The sequence below is a fragment of the Mobula hypostoma genome, chromosome 5 (assembly GCF_963921235.1).
Source record: "Mobula hypostoma chromosome 5, sMobHyp1.1, whole genome shotgun sequence".
In the NCBI taxonomy this organism is placed as follows: Eukaryota; Metazoa; Chordata; class Chondrichthyes; order Myliobatiformes; family Myliobatidae; genus Mobula; species Mobula hypostoma.
This window is the reverse complement of record NC_086101.1, coordinates 113,654,248-113,670,276: the sequence shown is the minus strand read 5'-3', so window position 1 is coordinate 113,670,276 and position 16,029 is coordinate 113,654,248. Positions and strand designations below refer to the sequence as shown.

At 50.1% G+C, this 16,029-nt stretch overlaps 1 protein-coding gene across 2 annotated transcripts in view; it reads left to right on the top strand.

Moving 5' to 3' along the window:
* LOC134346934 (acetylcholine receptor subunit beta-like) overlaps positions 1–12,428 on the top strand; it is a 40,327-nt gene extending 27,899 nt beyond the window's left edge. The window contains exons 8-11 of one of the 2 annotated variants that reach the window (XM_063048808.1): positions 1,010–1,233; positions 2,635–2,789; positions 7,076–7,229; positions 9,166–12,428. In XM_063048808.1, coding sequence (XP_062904878.1) covers positions 1,010–1,233; positions 2,635–2,789; positions 7,076–7,229; positions 9,166–9,318 — 686 coding nt within the window. In that variant the 3' untranslated portion in view covers positions 9,319–12,428. The remainder of the gene's footprint in view (positions 1–1,009; positions 1,234–2,634; positions 2,790–7,075; positions 7,230–9,165) is intronic. The other variant, XM_063048809.1, reaches the window with a different exon arrangement.
* Positions 12,429–16,029: the final 3,601 nt, after the last annotated feature.

Here is a 16,029-nt window from a genome sequence, read left to right as displayed (position 1 = left end):
GGGTACGCATTGATAGAAAAGATATCCTGTTACCTCTCCTGATCTCATCAGTTGAAACCCTCTTCCCGGTTTAATCCCCCTCCGGTCTGGGGAGCAGACCCTGTTGAAGGTGCCTGCCCTGGCATTCTGGTCATAGCCACCAGGTGGCAGCATTGGTCCAGACAACAGGAATTCTGCAGATGCTGGAAATTCAAGCACCACACATAAAAGTTGCTGGTGAACGCAGCAGGCCAGGCAGCATCTCTAGGAAGAGGTGCAGTCGACGTTTCAGGCCGAGACCCTTCGTCAGGACTAACTGAAGGAAGAGTGAGTAAGGGATTTGAAAGTTGCAGGGGGAGGGGGAGATGCAAAATGATAGGAGAAGACAGGAGGGGGAGGGATAGAGCCGAGAGCTGGACAGGTGATAGGCAAAAGGGATACGATAGGATCATGGGACAGGAGGTCCGAGAAGAAAGACAAGGAGAGGGGGGTCATGAGAGGATCATGGGACAGGAGGTCCGGGAAAAAAGACAAGGAGAGGGGGGTCACCCCCCCCTTGTCTTTCTTCCCGGACCTCCTGTCCCATGATCCTCTCGTATCCCCTTTTGCCTATCACCTGTCCAGCTCTCGGCTCTATCCCTCCCCCTCCTGTCTTCTCCTATCATTTTGCATCTCCCCCTCCCCCTCCAACTTTCAAATCCCTTACTCACTCTTCCTTCAGTTAGTCCTGACGAAGGGTCTCGGCCTGAAACGTCGACTGCACCTCTTCCTACAGATGCTGCTAAGCATTGGTCCAGGTTGGGAGATGCTGGCCGACAGAGAGTCCTGTTGACGGGGCATCACCAGCCTTTACTCAAGGGGATTTTTAAATTCAGTGATTTCAACTTCACAACGTTGCTACACCACGATTCACTCTGAGTTTCAAATCACCACATGGTCATCTCTGTCCAGACCGCATCCTGAAAACTCCCCATTGTACCTGTGGACTCTTCCTGGACGGGACACTGACCGCCCCCTCTGGTCCCTCCAGGTGAGAAGATGACCCTCTCCATCTCGGTGTTGCTGTCCCTCACTGTCTTCCTGCTGCTGTTGGCTGACAAGGTCCCGGAGACCTCTCTTGGGGTCCCGATCATCGTCAAGTATCTGATGTTCACCATGATCCTTGTCACCTTCTCCGTCATCCTCAGTGTGGTCGTCCTCAACCTGCACCACCGCTCACCCAGCACGCACGCCATGCCCAGCTGGGTCCGACAGGTAATGGCTGCGGGGCAGGAGCAGGGAGATCCCCGCTCGCGCCCCCTTCACCCCCTCCCAGTGGTACCCCCTCCCGCTCGCGCCCCCTTCACCCCCTCCCGCTCGCGCCCCCTTCACACCCTCCTGGTGGTGCCCCCTTCACTCCCTCCCGCTCGCGCCCCCTTCACCCCCTCCCACTTGCGCCCCCTTCACACCCTCCTGGTGGTGCCCCCTTCACTCCCTCCCGCTCGCGCCCCCTTCACCCCCTCCCGGTGGTGCCCCTTCACCCCCTCCCGCTCGTGCCCCCTTCACCCCTTCCCGGTGGTGCCCCCTTCACCCCCTCCCGGTGTGCCCCCTTCACCCCCTCCCAGTGGTGCCCCCTTCACCCCCTCCCGCTCGCACCCCCTTCACCCCCTCCCAGTGGTGCCCCCTTCACCCCCTCCCGCTCGCGCCCCCTTCACCCCCTCCCACTCATACCCCTTCACCCCCTCCCGGTGGTGCCCCCTTCACTCCCAGTGTGCCCCCTTCACCCCCTCCTGCTCGCGCCCCCCTCACCCCCTCCCACTTGTGCCCCCTTCACCCCCTCCCACTTGTGCCCCCTTCACCCCCTCCTGGTGGTGCCCCCTTCACTCCCTCCCGCTCGCGCCCCCTTCACCCCCTCCCGGTGGTGCCCCCTTCACCCCCTCCCAGTGGTGCCCCCTTCACCCCCTCCCGCTCGCGCCCCCTTCACCCCCTCCCAGTGGTGCCCCCTTCACCCCCTCCCGCTCGCGCCCCCTTCACCCCCCTCCCGGTGGTGCCCCCTTCACCCCCTCCCGCTCGCGCCCCCTTCACCCCCCTCCCGGTGGTGCCCCCTTCACCCCCTCCCGGTGGTGCCCCCTTCACCCCCTCCCGCTCGCGCCCCCTTCACCCCCTCCCGGTGGTGCCCCCTCCCGCTCATGCCCCCTTCACCCCTTCCCACTCATATCCCCCTCATCCTCCCTCCCCTCAACCCCACCTCCTCCCCTTCACTCCATCCCATTTGCATCTCCTCATTACTCTTAAAACACCCACTCCCTTCTCCCCCCCTTTTCACCCCTCCCTCCCCCTCAAACTCCTTGACCTTTCCTCCCTCACCCCATCTCCTGCCCTCCTCTCTCAGGGTACCCAGTTTCCCGAGATGCCCCAGTTCCTCTGGCCTTTCCCTCCCCACTGCCCATTGGACTGATGTTGCCACCAAGGGTGGGCGTAGACCTCCAGCTGGAACTCCCCTGGCCCCTCAACCTCCTCGCGGACCCTGGCTGTTGACCGTCTGTCTGGTCCCTCGGCCTGATGTCTCCCCTAGGTCAGAGGCACCAGGTGAACGCAGCTCTGGGAGACATCCGAACGCAGCTCTGGGAGACATCCGGCCCCAACTTCCCTCAATGTTTTCCTCTTCCATTTCAGATTTTCATCCAGACCCTGCCTCGCTACCTGTGGATCCAGAGGCCCAAGGCAGAGCCGTCCGACAGCGAGAAGCCGCTGATCCTCAGCAGGGCTGCCGATGAATACTTCATCCGGAAACCCAACATCGATTTCGTCTGCCCGAAAGAAAACAACAGGTACCCGGGTGGCTGGGATCTCCTCGCACCCTGCACACACCCCCTCCCATCCCCGCTCCCCACCATGCCCCCGCTTAACCAGAGTGGTTCAAAAGCTCAAAGTAAATTGACTATCAAAGCACATACACGTCACCATATCTGCCCTGAGATTCACTTTCTTGTGGGCATACACAGTAGATACAAGAACCAGGATAGAATCAATGAAAGACTGCACCCAACAGGACAGACAAACGACCAAAGTACAAAGTAAATTTATTATCAAAATGCATATCTGTCACCATATACAACTGAGGTTCATCTTCTTTGGGCATTCTCAATAAGTCTATAGAAAATTAGGCAAAACAGGATCAGTGGAAGACTGGCCTGTGAGGGTGTTCAACCAGAGTACAGAAGACAACAAACTGCAAAAGCAAAAAGAAAGGGAAAAAAAATAAATAAGAAGAATAATAAAATTCCACATCAGACAGATAAAACTTCTAAGGATATATTTTCATCAATGAAAGCAGGATTCAGTAGTCCACGTGAGCATGTGCATTTCTGACAAGGAGTACACAACACTGAACTTAAACGAGAACACGACGCAGAGAACTGAAGACAGTATCACTATTGAAGAAACCGTCAACCGATGGAAGAGCTGGACCCTCCATGGAAGGCATGAGCAGACTAGAAACACACATCAAAGTTGCTGGTGAACGCAGCAGGCCAGGCAGCATCTCTAGGAAGAGGTACAGTCGACATTTCAGGCCGAGACCCTTCGTCAGGACTAACTGAAGAGCTAGTAGTAAGAGATTTGAAAGTGGGAGGGGGAGGGGGAGATCCAAAATGATAGGAGAAGACAGGATGGGGAGGGATGGAGCCGAGAGCTGGACAGGTGATTGACAAAAGGGATACGAGAGGATCATGGGATAGGAGGTCCGGGGAGAGAGACGGGGGGGGGTGGGGGGAAGCCCAGAGGATGGGCAAGGGGTATAGTGACAGGGACAGAGGGAGAAAAAGGAGAGAGAGAGAAAGAATGTGTGTATAAAAATAAATAACGGATGGGGTATGGGGGGAGGTGGGGCATTAGTCGAAGTTTGAGAAGTCAATGTTCATGCCATCAAGTTGGAGGCTACCCAGACGGAATATAAGGTGTTGTTGCTCTAACCTGAGTGTGGCTTCATCTTTACAGTAGAGATTACAGCAGAGTAGATATTGACAAGGAAGCATCGAGCACCTGGCTCAGAGTTGGAGGTATCTTCCCAAAACTTTTATAGATGTGTAGTGGAGAGTACAGTGACTGACTACATCATGGCCTGGTATGGAACCACCAATGCCTTTGAATGGAAAATGCTACAAAAAGCAGTGGATTCATCCCAATCCATCATGGCTAAAGCTCTCCCTATCATTGAACACATCTACATGGAACACATGTAGGAAAGCAGCATCCATCATCAGGGTCCCCCACCACCCAGGTCATGCTCTCTTCTCACTGCTGCCATCAGGAAGAAGGTACAGGAGCCTCAGGACTCACACCACCAGGCTGAAGAACAGTTACTACCCCTCAACCATCAGGCTCTTGAACCAGAGTCATAGAATTATAGAAAAGCACAGCACAGAATCAGGCCTTTTGGCTCATCTAGCCAGTGCAGAATCATTTAAGCTGCCTAGTCTCATCAACCATAACCCTCCAGACCCCTCCCATCCACATACCTATCCAAACTTCTTTAAATGTTAAAATCGAGCTCGCAAGCACCACTTGCACTGGCAGCTCGTTCCACACTCCCACCACCCTCTGAGAGAAGAAGTTTCCCCTCATGTTCCTCTTAAACTTTTCACCTTTCACCCTTAACCCATGACTTCTGGTTGTAGTCCCACACAACCTCAATGGAAAAACCTGCTTGTATTTACCCTACCTATACCCCTCATAATTTTGTACACCTCTATCAAATCTCCCCTCAATCTTCTACATTCTAAGGAATAAAGTCTGAACCTGTTTAATCTTTCCTTATAACTCAGATCATCCTGACCCAACATCATCTTGGCAAATTTTCTCTGTATTCTTTCGACCTTGTTTACAGTTTTCCTGTAGGTAGGTGACTAAAACTACACACAATATTCTAAATTAGGCCTACATCTTATACAACTTCAACACAACACCCCAACTCTTGTACTCAATACTTTGACTTATGAAGGCCAATGTGCCAAAAGCTTTTCTTTACGACCCTATCTATCTGTGACACCACTTTCAATGAACTATGGACCCGTATTCCCAGATTCCTTTGTTCTACCACACTCCTCAGTGCCCTACCGTTCACTGTGTAGGACCTACCCTGGCTGGTCCTTCCAAAGTGCAGCACTTTCCTGCGTCAAATTCCATCCGAGGGGATAACTTCTCTCAACTTCACTTGGCCCATCATTGAAACGTTACCACAACCAATGGATTCACTTTCAAGGATTCTTCACCTCATGTTCTCACAATTATTTATTATTATTATTTCTTTCTTTTTGTATTTGCAGTGCTTGCTGTCTTCTGCACCTTGATTGAATGCCCAAGTTTTTCACTGATTCTGTTATGGTTATTATTCTGTTATGGATTTATTGAGTATGCCCACAAGAAAATGAATCTCAGGGTTGTCTATGGTGACGTATGTGTACCTAGATGATAAATTTACTTTGAATTTTGAAGTCCCCTGAAATAACAAGTTGTTTGCTGCTCACAGTTGTGTTGTGATTCACATTACGTTGACCAAAGTGCCATTGATCCAGGTTTTCTCCCCACCGCTGCCTGTACGGAGTTTGAATGTTCTCCCTGTGACCGTGGTGGTTTCCTCTGGGTGCTCCGGTTTCCTTCCAGTTTAATTGTGAGCCAGGAGGACCACATCTCTAAATTTAAAAAAGTAAAAATTATAGAAAATTTAAATCCTCACCATCTCACTCACCTTCTCTTGGCACTGATGATAACACTGGACAACAAATTGTTTTGAAGGTTGCCTCCTCAGGGTTACTTTATCTTTTGTTTCTGATAGACTGGGGGAGGGAGGGGTAAGGAGAGTGTGGGCAGGGGGCTTTGAGTGGAATAATGAAGTGATGTGAGTGGGATGGAGTGACGGGGAGGAAGTGGGGTTGAGGGGGAGGGAGTGGGTGAGGAGGATATGAGTGGGAGGGCGTGAAGGGGGCGTGAGTGGGGATCTCCCTGCTCCTGGCCCACGGCCGTTACCCGTCGGACCCAGCTGGGCATGGCGTGGGTGCTGGGCAAGCGGTGGTGCAGGTTGAGGACGATGGAGATGGTGAACATCATGCACTTGACGATGATGGGGATCCCGGTAGGCATTTTGAGAAACATTAAAATAACTTTTATTGAATATAATGTGTTTAATTGGATAACTTTGCAATAGTTTCAACTAAGCTAAAAATGTTTTGTTGGTGATTTTTGTTTGTACTCAGTGTCTGAGGCTTCTTGCTTAAGTGTCCAACAATAATCAGCCAGCATTGGTGGATTCCAGTTACTCTGATTCCATTTCTCCGTGACTGCAATGTCCTGGTGAAACCTTTCACCATGCTGGTCACTGACAGCACCAAGATTTGCAGGGAAGACGTCTAAATGAGAATGCAGAAAATGAAGCTTTAGTGAAATATTGCACCTTATGGTTTTGTGTGTTTGAAGCATGTTGTCAACCAGCTGCACATAGTTTGGTGTTCTGTAGTTGCCAAAAAAATTTCAACAACATTCTTGAATACCTTCCATGGAATTTTCTCCGGTCCCACCAGAACTTCTTCAAATTCCCTGCCATTGATGTTTTGTTTGATTTCCGCACTAACAAAAATGCCTTCCTTAATCTTGTCATCAGTTATTCTGACTTGAATTATGAATTGAAATAGGTGGTTTTTAAAAAAAGTGTGTGATAGTGAAATTTCATGGTGATTTCCAAAATCCATATGATACACCCAAAAGTATTCAGGAAGCAAAATCTTTGTTATCTAGTGTTATCCACCATTGACACTCGATGCCCTTTCGAGGGGAGACGGTGGCCTTGGAGCCAGAAGGGGCTACAGATGCTGCATTTTAAAGCAACACACAACTTCTGGAGTGGAGGAACTCTGCGGTCAGGCAGTATCTGGGGTAGGAGAAATAGGCAGTCAACGTTTCAGGTTGAGACCCTTCACCTGGACAGTCACTCCAGTCTCGGCTCGCAACGTTTACTGGTCATTTCCCTCCACATCTGCCAGGTTCCTTCAGAGCTTTGTGCAGACGTGATGCCCTCCCCTGTTTGACCTTTGCCTCTCCCCACCGACTCCTTTTCCCTCAGGACGGCCCGGCAGCCAGAACGGCTCTTCTCGGAGATGAACTGGTACATGAAAGGGGTGACCCCGCAGATGGCCCTGCCTCCGGATCTCAAGGCGGCAGTGGACGCCATCAAGTACATCGCCAACGAACTGAAGGCCCAAGAGGAGTATGATGAGGTGAGGTGGTGGTAGTGCTGCTGGGGGAGGGTGAGTGGAGGGAGGGGGCGAGGAGCAATCTCCATGATAACCAACTAAGCTCGGCCCACCTCACTTTGGATGCTCTGATCCAAGCACTAACCCAACTAAAGTACTCCGGTACGCTTTGGGCACGAAGTTCAAGGGTCATTGGTTGGGGTATTGAGTTCAAAGGTCATTGGTCGGAGCACTGAGATCAAAGAACTTTGGTTGGGGCATTGAATTGAAGGCTCATTTGTCGGAGTACTGTTCGCATGTTGGGAAGTTGTGTTGCAGCTTTATAAAAACTCTGGTCAGGCCACGTCTGAAGTATTGCATTCACTTCTGGTTGTGTGTAGATGAGGCTTTGGAGAGGGTGCAGAAGAGGTTCAGTAGGGTGCTGCCTGGATTAGAGGGCATGATCTACAAGAAGAGGCTGGACAAACTCAGGTGCTTTTCTCTGGAGCAACAGAGCCTGAGGGGAGACCTGATAGAATCATGAAAGGAAATGATAGAGCTGGCAACCAGTATCTTCCTCCTAGGGTCAAAATGTCTCAGATAGAGGGCATTCCTTAATGATGAAAAAGGAAAAGTTGAAAGGAGATGTGTGGACCACTTTTTTTCATATGGACAGAGAGTGGTGGATGCCTGGAATGCGCTGCCAAAGGCGGTGGTGGAGGTAGATAGGATAGAGGTGTTTGGGACGTTTTTTAGGCAGATGAACATGGACGGATATGGACTTTGTTTAGGTAGGGGGATGCAATTAGCTGACCATTTAAGTACGAGTGTAATTAGTTCAGCTTTCAAGAGGACAATAACCTTGTCATAGGGTGTGGAGGTTTGCGTGCCTGGAGTCAGGTCCTTGTGCTTTGACTCTTGGTAAGGTCACCCATGCCAAGCAGGTCAAAGGGTAAAGGCCAGACTAAGAGTGGTCCACCACTCCTCCAGGTTCGGGGGTTCAACGCATGGCTAATGACCCTGACTGGTCAAACACAATTGTTATGGGAACAGCAATGAAGAATCCTTCTATACAGACAGAGATGGAGGACCTTCATTGCTGCTCATTGAAACCTACAGAGTGGATGTAGAGTGGATAGTTGCATTGGTGGGAGAGTCTGGGACCAGAGGGCACAATCTCAGAATAGAAGGACATACCTTTGGAGAAGGAATGTCTTTAGCAAGAGGGTTGTGAATCTGTGGAATTCATTGCCACACACTGTTGTGGAGGCCAGGTCACTGGGAATGATTTTAAATCTCAGGATAAGAGGCTGACAGGTTCTTGATTAGACCGGAGGCCTCAGCCTTGGAATGGAGGACGTCCCTTTACAACAGAGATGAGGAGGAATTTCTTTATCCAGAGGGCAGTGTGTCTGTGGAAGCCAAGTCACTGAATAAATTAAAGCCGCGGCTGATAAGTTCTTGATTAATAAGGGTGTCAAAGGTTACGGGGAGAAGGCAGGAGAATGGTGTTGAGAGGGAAAATAAATCACACATGGTGGAATAGCGTGACAGACTCAATAGGCCATAGGGCCTAAGTTCTGTTATGGACATTCCCTGGGATGGTGGGACTGAGTTACGAGGAGATCCTGGGTCTTTTCTCATAGGTCGGGGAAATTCGGAGGCGAGGGATGGGTGTTGTATAAAATTATGAGGGGTATAGATTGGTTAGATTACAGGAAACATCTCCTTAATGTCAGAGGTTGATAAAAGCTAGAGGACATAGATCTGGGGTTATGAGGGGTGAGTTTAGAGGGTTGAGTAGACTGCCGGAGAGAGGGACGGTGTTTGGGTGAATGGCTATGGGCCCAGTGCCAGTAGATGGGATGCATTTCCACCGCGCACTGTGGAAGTGATGGGCTGACTGATCTGCATGCACAAGGGTTGGTCTTTTCCTGCTCCGCTCCCCAGCTTATCACTCCCCTTTCTCTCCCCCTCCCAGCTGAAGAAGGACTGGCAGTACGTGGCGATGGTCGTTGACCGCATCTTCCTCTTTGTCTTCATCAGTCTCACCTCCATCGGGACGCTCAGCATCTTCCTGGACGCTAGCTACAATGTCCCCCCTGTTGATCCATTCTTCGACCCCTTCTCCTGATTTCCCCACGTCCCCCTCCCCCAATGACCGGCATTCTCCTTTTTCTGGTGGGGGGGACAATATATTTATTGCAGACTATAGGGGAGTACTGGGGTTATCTGTGTTAATCTGAGGTTTTCGGTAATCTTGTGGTTTTACAAGGACATTGCCAGCACCCATGAGTTGGTCTGAGTTGGCCAAGCTGGGTCTCGGCTCCTTAGAAAGTTGGATGATAAGGGCGACTTTATAGAAGTGTTTAAAATTGTGAGGCATGGATGGTAACAGTCTCTTCCCCAGGGTGGTGGTGGTAAGGTGAGAGGGACAGATTTAAAATGGATGTGAAGGGCAGCTTTTCCAAGCAGGGAGCACTTGGATAGAGGGATAGATATGTAGAGGGAGGGATAGGGGCCAACCACGGCAAACTGGGTGGACATTGTGGTCAGCACGGACTAGTTGGACTAAGTGGCCTGTATTTGTGCTGTATTGCACTATGGTGGGGCGGAAACCCTGAGATCAGAACAGCCATGTGTGGAGACCCTCCTCTCCCCAACGCCCCCCCCAACCTCTCTTCTCCACCTGATTGAATTAATTCCCACCAGGGTAACCCTAGTCCTGATATCAGTATGTCCTTTGTAGGGTTGTCGTGGGGTCTTGCCTCACCCCCTAGGAAGGCAGGGCTGTATTTCCGAGCCACCCCCCACCCCACCTTCCAGAGATGGTGGAGAGGAGATTCACTTCCTTGGCTTGCCACTACCATGGAGATGTTGAGTGGGAAGCCAGGGGTGAATTTCTGAGCCTGGGGGTTGGAGGGGAGGGATGAGTGTGTTTGGTTTACGCTACATTCGACACAACAGTCCTATTCTCCCCCTCCGGCAGGACGGTGGTACACAGCTTGCCCCGCTCAGTGTATTGACAAGACAGCAAACCGTTTAGGGATCCCATCATGAATGGCAGAAAATCCAAAATAAAACCAGGCACTGCCAGAAACACTCAACTGGCTGGGGAGAGACAATATTTCCGACCCAAGAACTGCTCAGTGTTTGCAGCTTTTCAGACGTCAGCTTAAGCTGTCACCTGTACATTGAAATATGCAGCAAAATCTGTCGTTTGAATCAACAACCAACGCAGGCCGAGGATGTGCTGGGGGGTGAGGGGGCAGCCTGCCAGTGTCCCCACACTTCTGGCACGAACACTGCACACCCACTACAAAGCCGTACAGCGTTGGAATGGGGGGAGGAAACCCACACAGTCCTGGGGAGAAAAATCTCCTCAGACCGCAGTGGGAATTGAACCATAGTTGCAGGCACAGTGAAGTGGTGTGCTAACCACTAGGCTACCGTTCTGTTCTGCTGCCTGGCAGTTTATGGCTGGGAACTGTGGATGTTGATTTTGGAGGGGTTGAGAGTGTAAGTGTGGGGCATGCAGACATGTTAACCCAATCAGTAGCAGTGGGAAGTTGGAAAGCCCAAGCAGTAGGGGCCCTTTTTGCAGGGAAATACAATGTAAAGCTGATTTTTTTTTCTTTTTAAACGAGAAAAGAGCCAAAACTCCAGCCAGGGTGAGTTGCTATTTTATTAAACCATCACAAGCCTGGTGTTGTTTCGTGGCGGCTGGCCCCAGTTAGTCGATTGTTCTCATCAGGAAAGGCCCTGGCTTCATTCTGGCCCTGAGTGGGTGGGGGGAATGGGAGACCCCCCAGATTAAAGATGGTCTTTACTGTCACCCGTACAGTGAAACACCTCATTTGCATCAACACAGTCCAAGGATGAGCTGGGGGCAGCCGGCAGTGTCAGCACGCTTCCAGCACCAACATAGCATGACCACAAATTCCTAACCCTCACCGGCGGACCTTTGGAATGAGGGAGGAAACGGTATAAACCCCAGGGTGTGGAGAGTCGTGGCAGGGAACAGAACCAGGAAATTCCCCAGTTCAAACCAGGGGCCTTGTAAATACAAGAGACTGCATTGAGTCAAACTCACTCCATCTGGAGCAGCTTAGTTGCACAACAAGGCCATTCAGCCCATCGTGTCTGCTCTGGCTTTCGGTCATGGTTTTTTTCTCAATCCCATTAGAGTCATAGAAATGTGTGGCACAGAAGCAGGCCCCTCAGCTCATCTATTCCGTGCCAAGCTATTTAAACTGCCTACTCTCGTCAACCTACACCACGACCATAGCCCTCCATGTACCTATCCAAACTTCTCTTCAACGTTGATTGCACCACTTGTGCTGGCAGCTCATTCCACACTCTCACCACCCTCTGAGTGAATAAGGGTCCCCTTAAACTTTTCACCTTTCATGACCTCTGGTTGTAGTCCCACCCAAACTCAGTGGAAAAAGCCTACTTGCAGTTACTCTCTTCATGCCACTCATAATTTTGTATACCTCCATCAAACCTCCTTTCAATCAAAGCTCTAAGTACATTTATTATCAAAGTATGTTTACATTGTACAATCTTGAGCTTCATCCCCTTACAGGCAGCCACAAAACAAGAAACCCAAAGAACCCATAAAAAAAAGACTGACAAGTATCCAATCTGCAGAGAGTGAGGAAGAAGTTGTGCAAACAATAAAAGTAAGCAAATAGCATTTAGGACAAAAGTGAGTCCTCAGACACGAAGCCCGGAGCAGCCTCAGTTCAGTAAAGAACGGAGTAAACATTGCAGAGCCCAGAGCAGACCACAGCTTTAACCTCAGTGCAGTGAAGAGCAGAGTAAATGTTGTAGAGCAGCGAGCAGACCCCTCCTCTCTGGCCCCGGCACTCTGCATTTTCAATCCATTTGGCCCGGCATTTAAATCATCCAAACACGGGATCACTCCTCGCTCGGAGACCCGGGTCCTGTTGCATCGAAAGGCTCCAGGTCTGGACCCCGCCACCACGTTACGGGCCGTACCCGACCTTTCCAAATTGACCTGGCGCTCAGATTGATCAAACCTCGCTCTGTGTAGGTGTATCTGCCTCTCTCTCCTCCACTCAGTTCGCACCGACTTCTTGAACATACCTCGCCCCACTTCGCCTCGCACAGCTACACTTCAACACCCGTCTCAGCTTCACTTTCACTCACCTCCTCATTGTTTGCAGTGATTGTTTACCACAATTTTTACAATAAACGTGTTTTTCATAAAGTATTCACTTGTATTTTTTGTTTTGTTAACCACCGGTAAGCTGTCATCTTAAATCAGAAGATGCTCCAAGGAATAAAGTCCCAACCTATTCAATCTATCCATGTATTTCGGGTCCTCCAAGTCCCAGGTACATCCTTGTAAATTTTCTCTGTACTCCTTCAATCTTATTGATATCTTTCCTGTAGACAGGTGACTGGAACTGAACACAATACTCTAAATCAGGCATCACCAGCATCTTATACAACTTCAACATTACATCCCATCTCCTGCACTCAGTACTTTGATTTGTGAAGGCCAATGTACCAAAAGCTTTCTTTATGATCCCATCTACCTGTGATGCCACTTTCAATGAATTATGGACCTGTATTCCCAGATCCCTTTGTTCTACCACACTCTTTGATGCCCGACTGTTCACTGTGTAAGTCCTACCCTGGTTGGTCCTACGAAAGTGCAGCACCTCGCACTTGTCTGCATTAAATTCTATCTGCCATTTTTCAGCCCATCCTTTTCCAGCTGGTTCAGATCCCACTACGACCATGATAGGCTTTCTCGTTGTCCACTACACTCCTAATCTTGGTGTCATCTGCTGATCCAGTAAACCACATTATCCTGATCTAGATGACAAACAACAAAGGACCCAGCACCGATCCCTGCCGCACACCACTAGTCACAAGCTTCCAGAATGGCAACCATCTACTACCACTCTCTGGCTACTCCCACAAAGCCAATGCCTAATCCAGTTTACTACCTCATCTTGAATGTCAAGTGACTAAACCTTCTTGACCAACATTCCGTGCAGGACCTTGTCAAATGGCTTGCTAAAAGTCCATGTAGACAAAATTCACTGCCTTGTCTTCATCCACTTTCCTGGTAACTTCCTTGAAGACTCCATTAAGATTTGGTAGACTTGATCCACTACACATAAAGCCAGTCTGACTATCCCTAAATAGTCCGTCTATCCAAATACTTATATATCCGGTCCCTTAGAATATCCAATAACTTTCCCACTACTGATATCAGGCTCAGTAGCCTATAATTTCCTGAATTATTTTTAGAACAGAGGAACAACATTAGCTACCATCCAATGCACCGGTACCTCACCTGTTGCTAAGGATAATTTAAATATCTTTGCCAGGGCCCCTGCACTTGCCTCCCATAGGGTCTGAGGGAACATCTTATGTCCTGGGGATTTATCCACCCTAATATGCCTCAAGACAGCAAACACCCCCTCCTCTGTAATCTGTATCAGGTCCATGACCTCACTGCTGTCTTGCCTCACTTGCATAGACTCTGCATCCATCTCCCAAGCAAATACTGATGCAAAAGATCTCTTTTGGCTTCACACATGCATTACCATTCTGATCTTCCAGAGGACCAGTTTTGTTCCTTGCAATCCTTTTGCTCTTAACATATCTGTAGAATTCCTTCGGATTCTCATTCATCTTGTTGCTAGGGCAACCTTGTGCCTTCTTTTAGCCCTTCTGATTTCTTAAGAGTTATCTTGTATTTCTTATACTCTACAAGTACCTAATTTGTTCCTACCTGCCCTAGCCTGTTGTGCACCTTTTTTTTCTTAACCAGAGCCTCAATATCTCTCGAAAACCAAGGTGCCCTAAAACTGTTATCCTTGCCTTTTATTCTGACAGGCACATACAGGGTTTGTACTCCCAAAATTTCACCTTTAAAGGCTTCCCACTTACCAATTACACCTTTGCCAGAAAACAAACTAACCCAATCCACACTTACCAGATCCTTTGATGCCATCAAAATCAGCCTTTCTCCAATTTAGAATCTCAACCTGTGGATCAAACCTATCTCTTTGCGTATTTACTTTGAGACTAATGGCATTGTGAACACTAGATGCAAAGTGTTACCCTACATAAACTTCTGTCACCTGCCCTGTCTCATCACCCAGTGGGAGGCTCTTCCAGTCGCCTTTGCTAGCCTTACTAATCGAGACCTGTCAACCTCTGATTTGAGTATACCTGATGACTTGGCCTCCACAGCTGTCTGTGGCAATGAATTCCACAGATTCACCATCCTCTGGCTAAATAAATTCCTCATCTCCCTTTGGAATCTGAGGTCGTAGCCCCTGGTCTTAGACTCTCCTAATGATGGTAATATTCTCTTCGTATTTGCTCTATCCAGTCAGTTCAGTGTTTGCTCATTGAGGGGGTGGATCTGCGGGGTGATGTCTGACAAGATTTTTGGGTACCTGCATAACTTGAAAGGGGGTGGTTTAGGGAAGGTCGGGGGAGAACACCAATTGGCCCAGAAAGCAAGATGCCATGGGCATTCCAAAACAGATGGGGGAGGAAGATTGGGAAGCAACTGGAATTGCTCTCATCCTTCTGTCAGACACCAGTTTACAGTGGGAGCTCTGTAAACCCCACACTCTCAATAATCCAGCAGAGTTTCTACAGCAGCTTTTGGCAAGGTGTAGAGCAAGATCCCATGAACGACCAGCCCGAGGGATTAACGTTCCATCATCCCCTTGCTCCCCGCCTAGGCCTGGAGCAGCTCCTCAGGCTGTGTGGTGCCAATCCAATGTCACTGGGAAGGAAGTGGAATGGGAGGGTGGCGGTCTGCCGCCTAAGGCCGGGCAGCTGGGGTCTCACAGAGCAACCTCTGCCCACCCAGTGCAGTACAGGAACCAACCATCCCAGGCACAGCAGGATCCCATTCGCCTGCCAGCCCACCTGCTCTGAACTCCACCCCATTCTCCACCCAGCTACACAGGGTCGCAGGATTGAGTCCTGCTCAATGCAATCATAGGCCAAAAAAAAAACCCCACATGCAGCCCCGCGGGAATGCCGCTTGGTCTGAGGACACTGGAGGACTGTCATGGCCTTCGGGAAGCACCCAGACAGAAAAACTGGGTGGGACAGGGTGGGCCACAAAGCCTGTCTCGGTGCTGTACTGGCCCCTGTTGTAGCAGAAACTATTCTGTATGGAGGCCACCACCACTCCTTCCCTCCAGAAAAATCGTGGGCTCTTCCTGTGCAATTCTCCCATCAAGCTCCCTGCAGACCGGAGGCTGTAGCTGGAACTTGCTGCTGGCCGAGGAGAGGCCCCTTCTGGTCGAGACTGAAGAGGGACACCGCAGGCCAAGGCCTACCTGAGGAGGAGTGGTCCATGCAGGCCAATCTCGCGTAGGAGGGACACAATTGGGCAGTGAGTTACCAGAGGCTTGGTGGCAGCTGAGCGTTTTTATAGCACTTTCGTCCAGTCACACATTTAAAATAAAACATGAAATATACAACAATTTACACATCGCGACGCTCACTCATCATCCGGAACTCACTTGGGTCTTCCCGCTGGTGGGCATTAGGGAACAAATGCGGTCTGCTAGGGACGAGGGGGAGCCCTAGTGGGGTGGGGTGAGCACCTTTGGACTGGCTGGAGGCTGTGAAGTGAGTATATGGAGTAACTCTGTCACGAGGCCTGTGTTTGCTTAGGAGGTGATTGCTGAGGCTAGGCCCTGTTACTGTGGCAATGGGTCTAGGCCTGGGAACAAGAGATGGAGGCTAGGCCTGGTAGTGTCTGTCGCTGGGCTGAGGTGCAAGCATGAGGGTTCCTGGCCCAGGAGAGGCCTGGCTTATTCCTGCC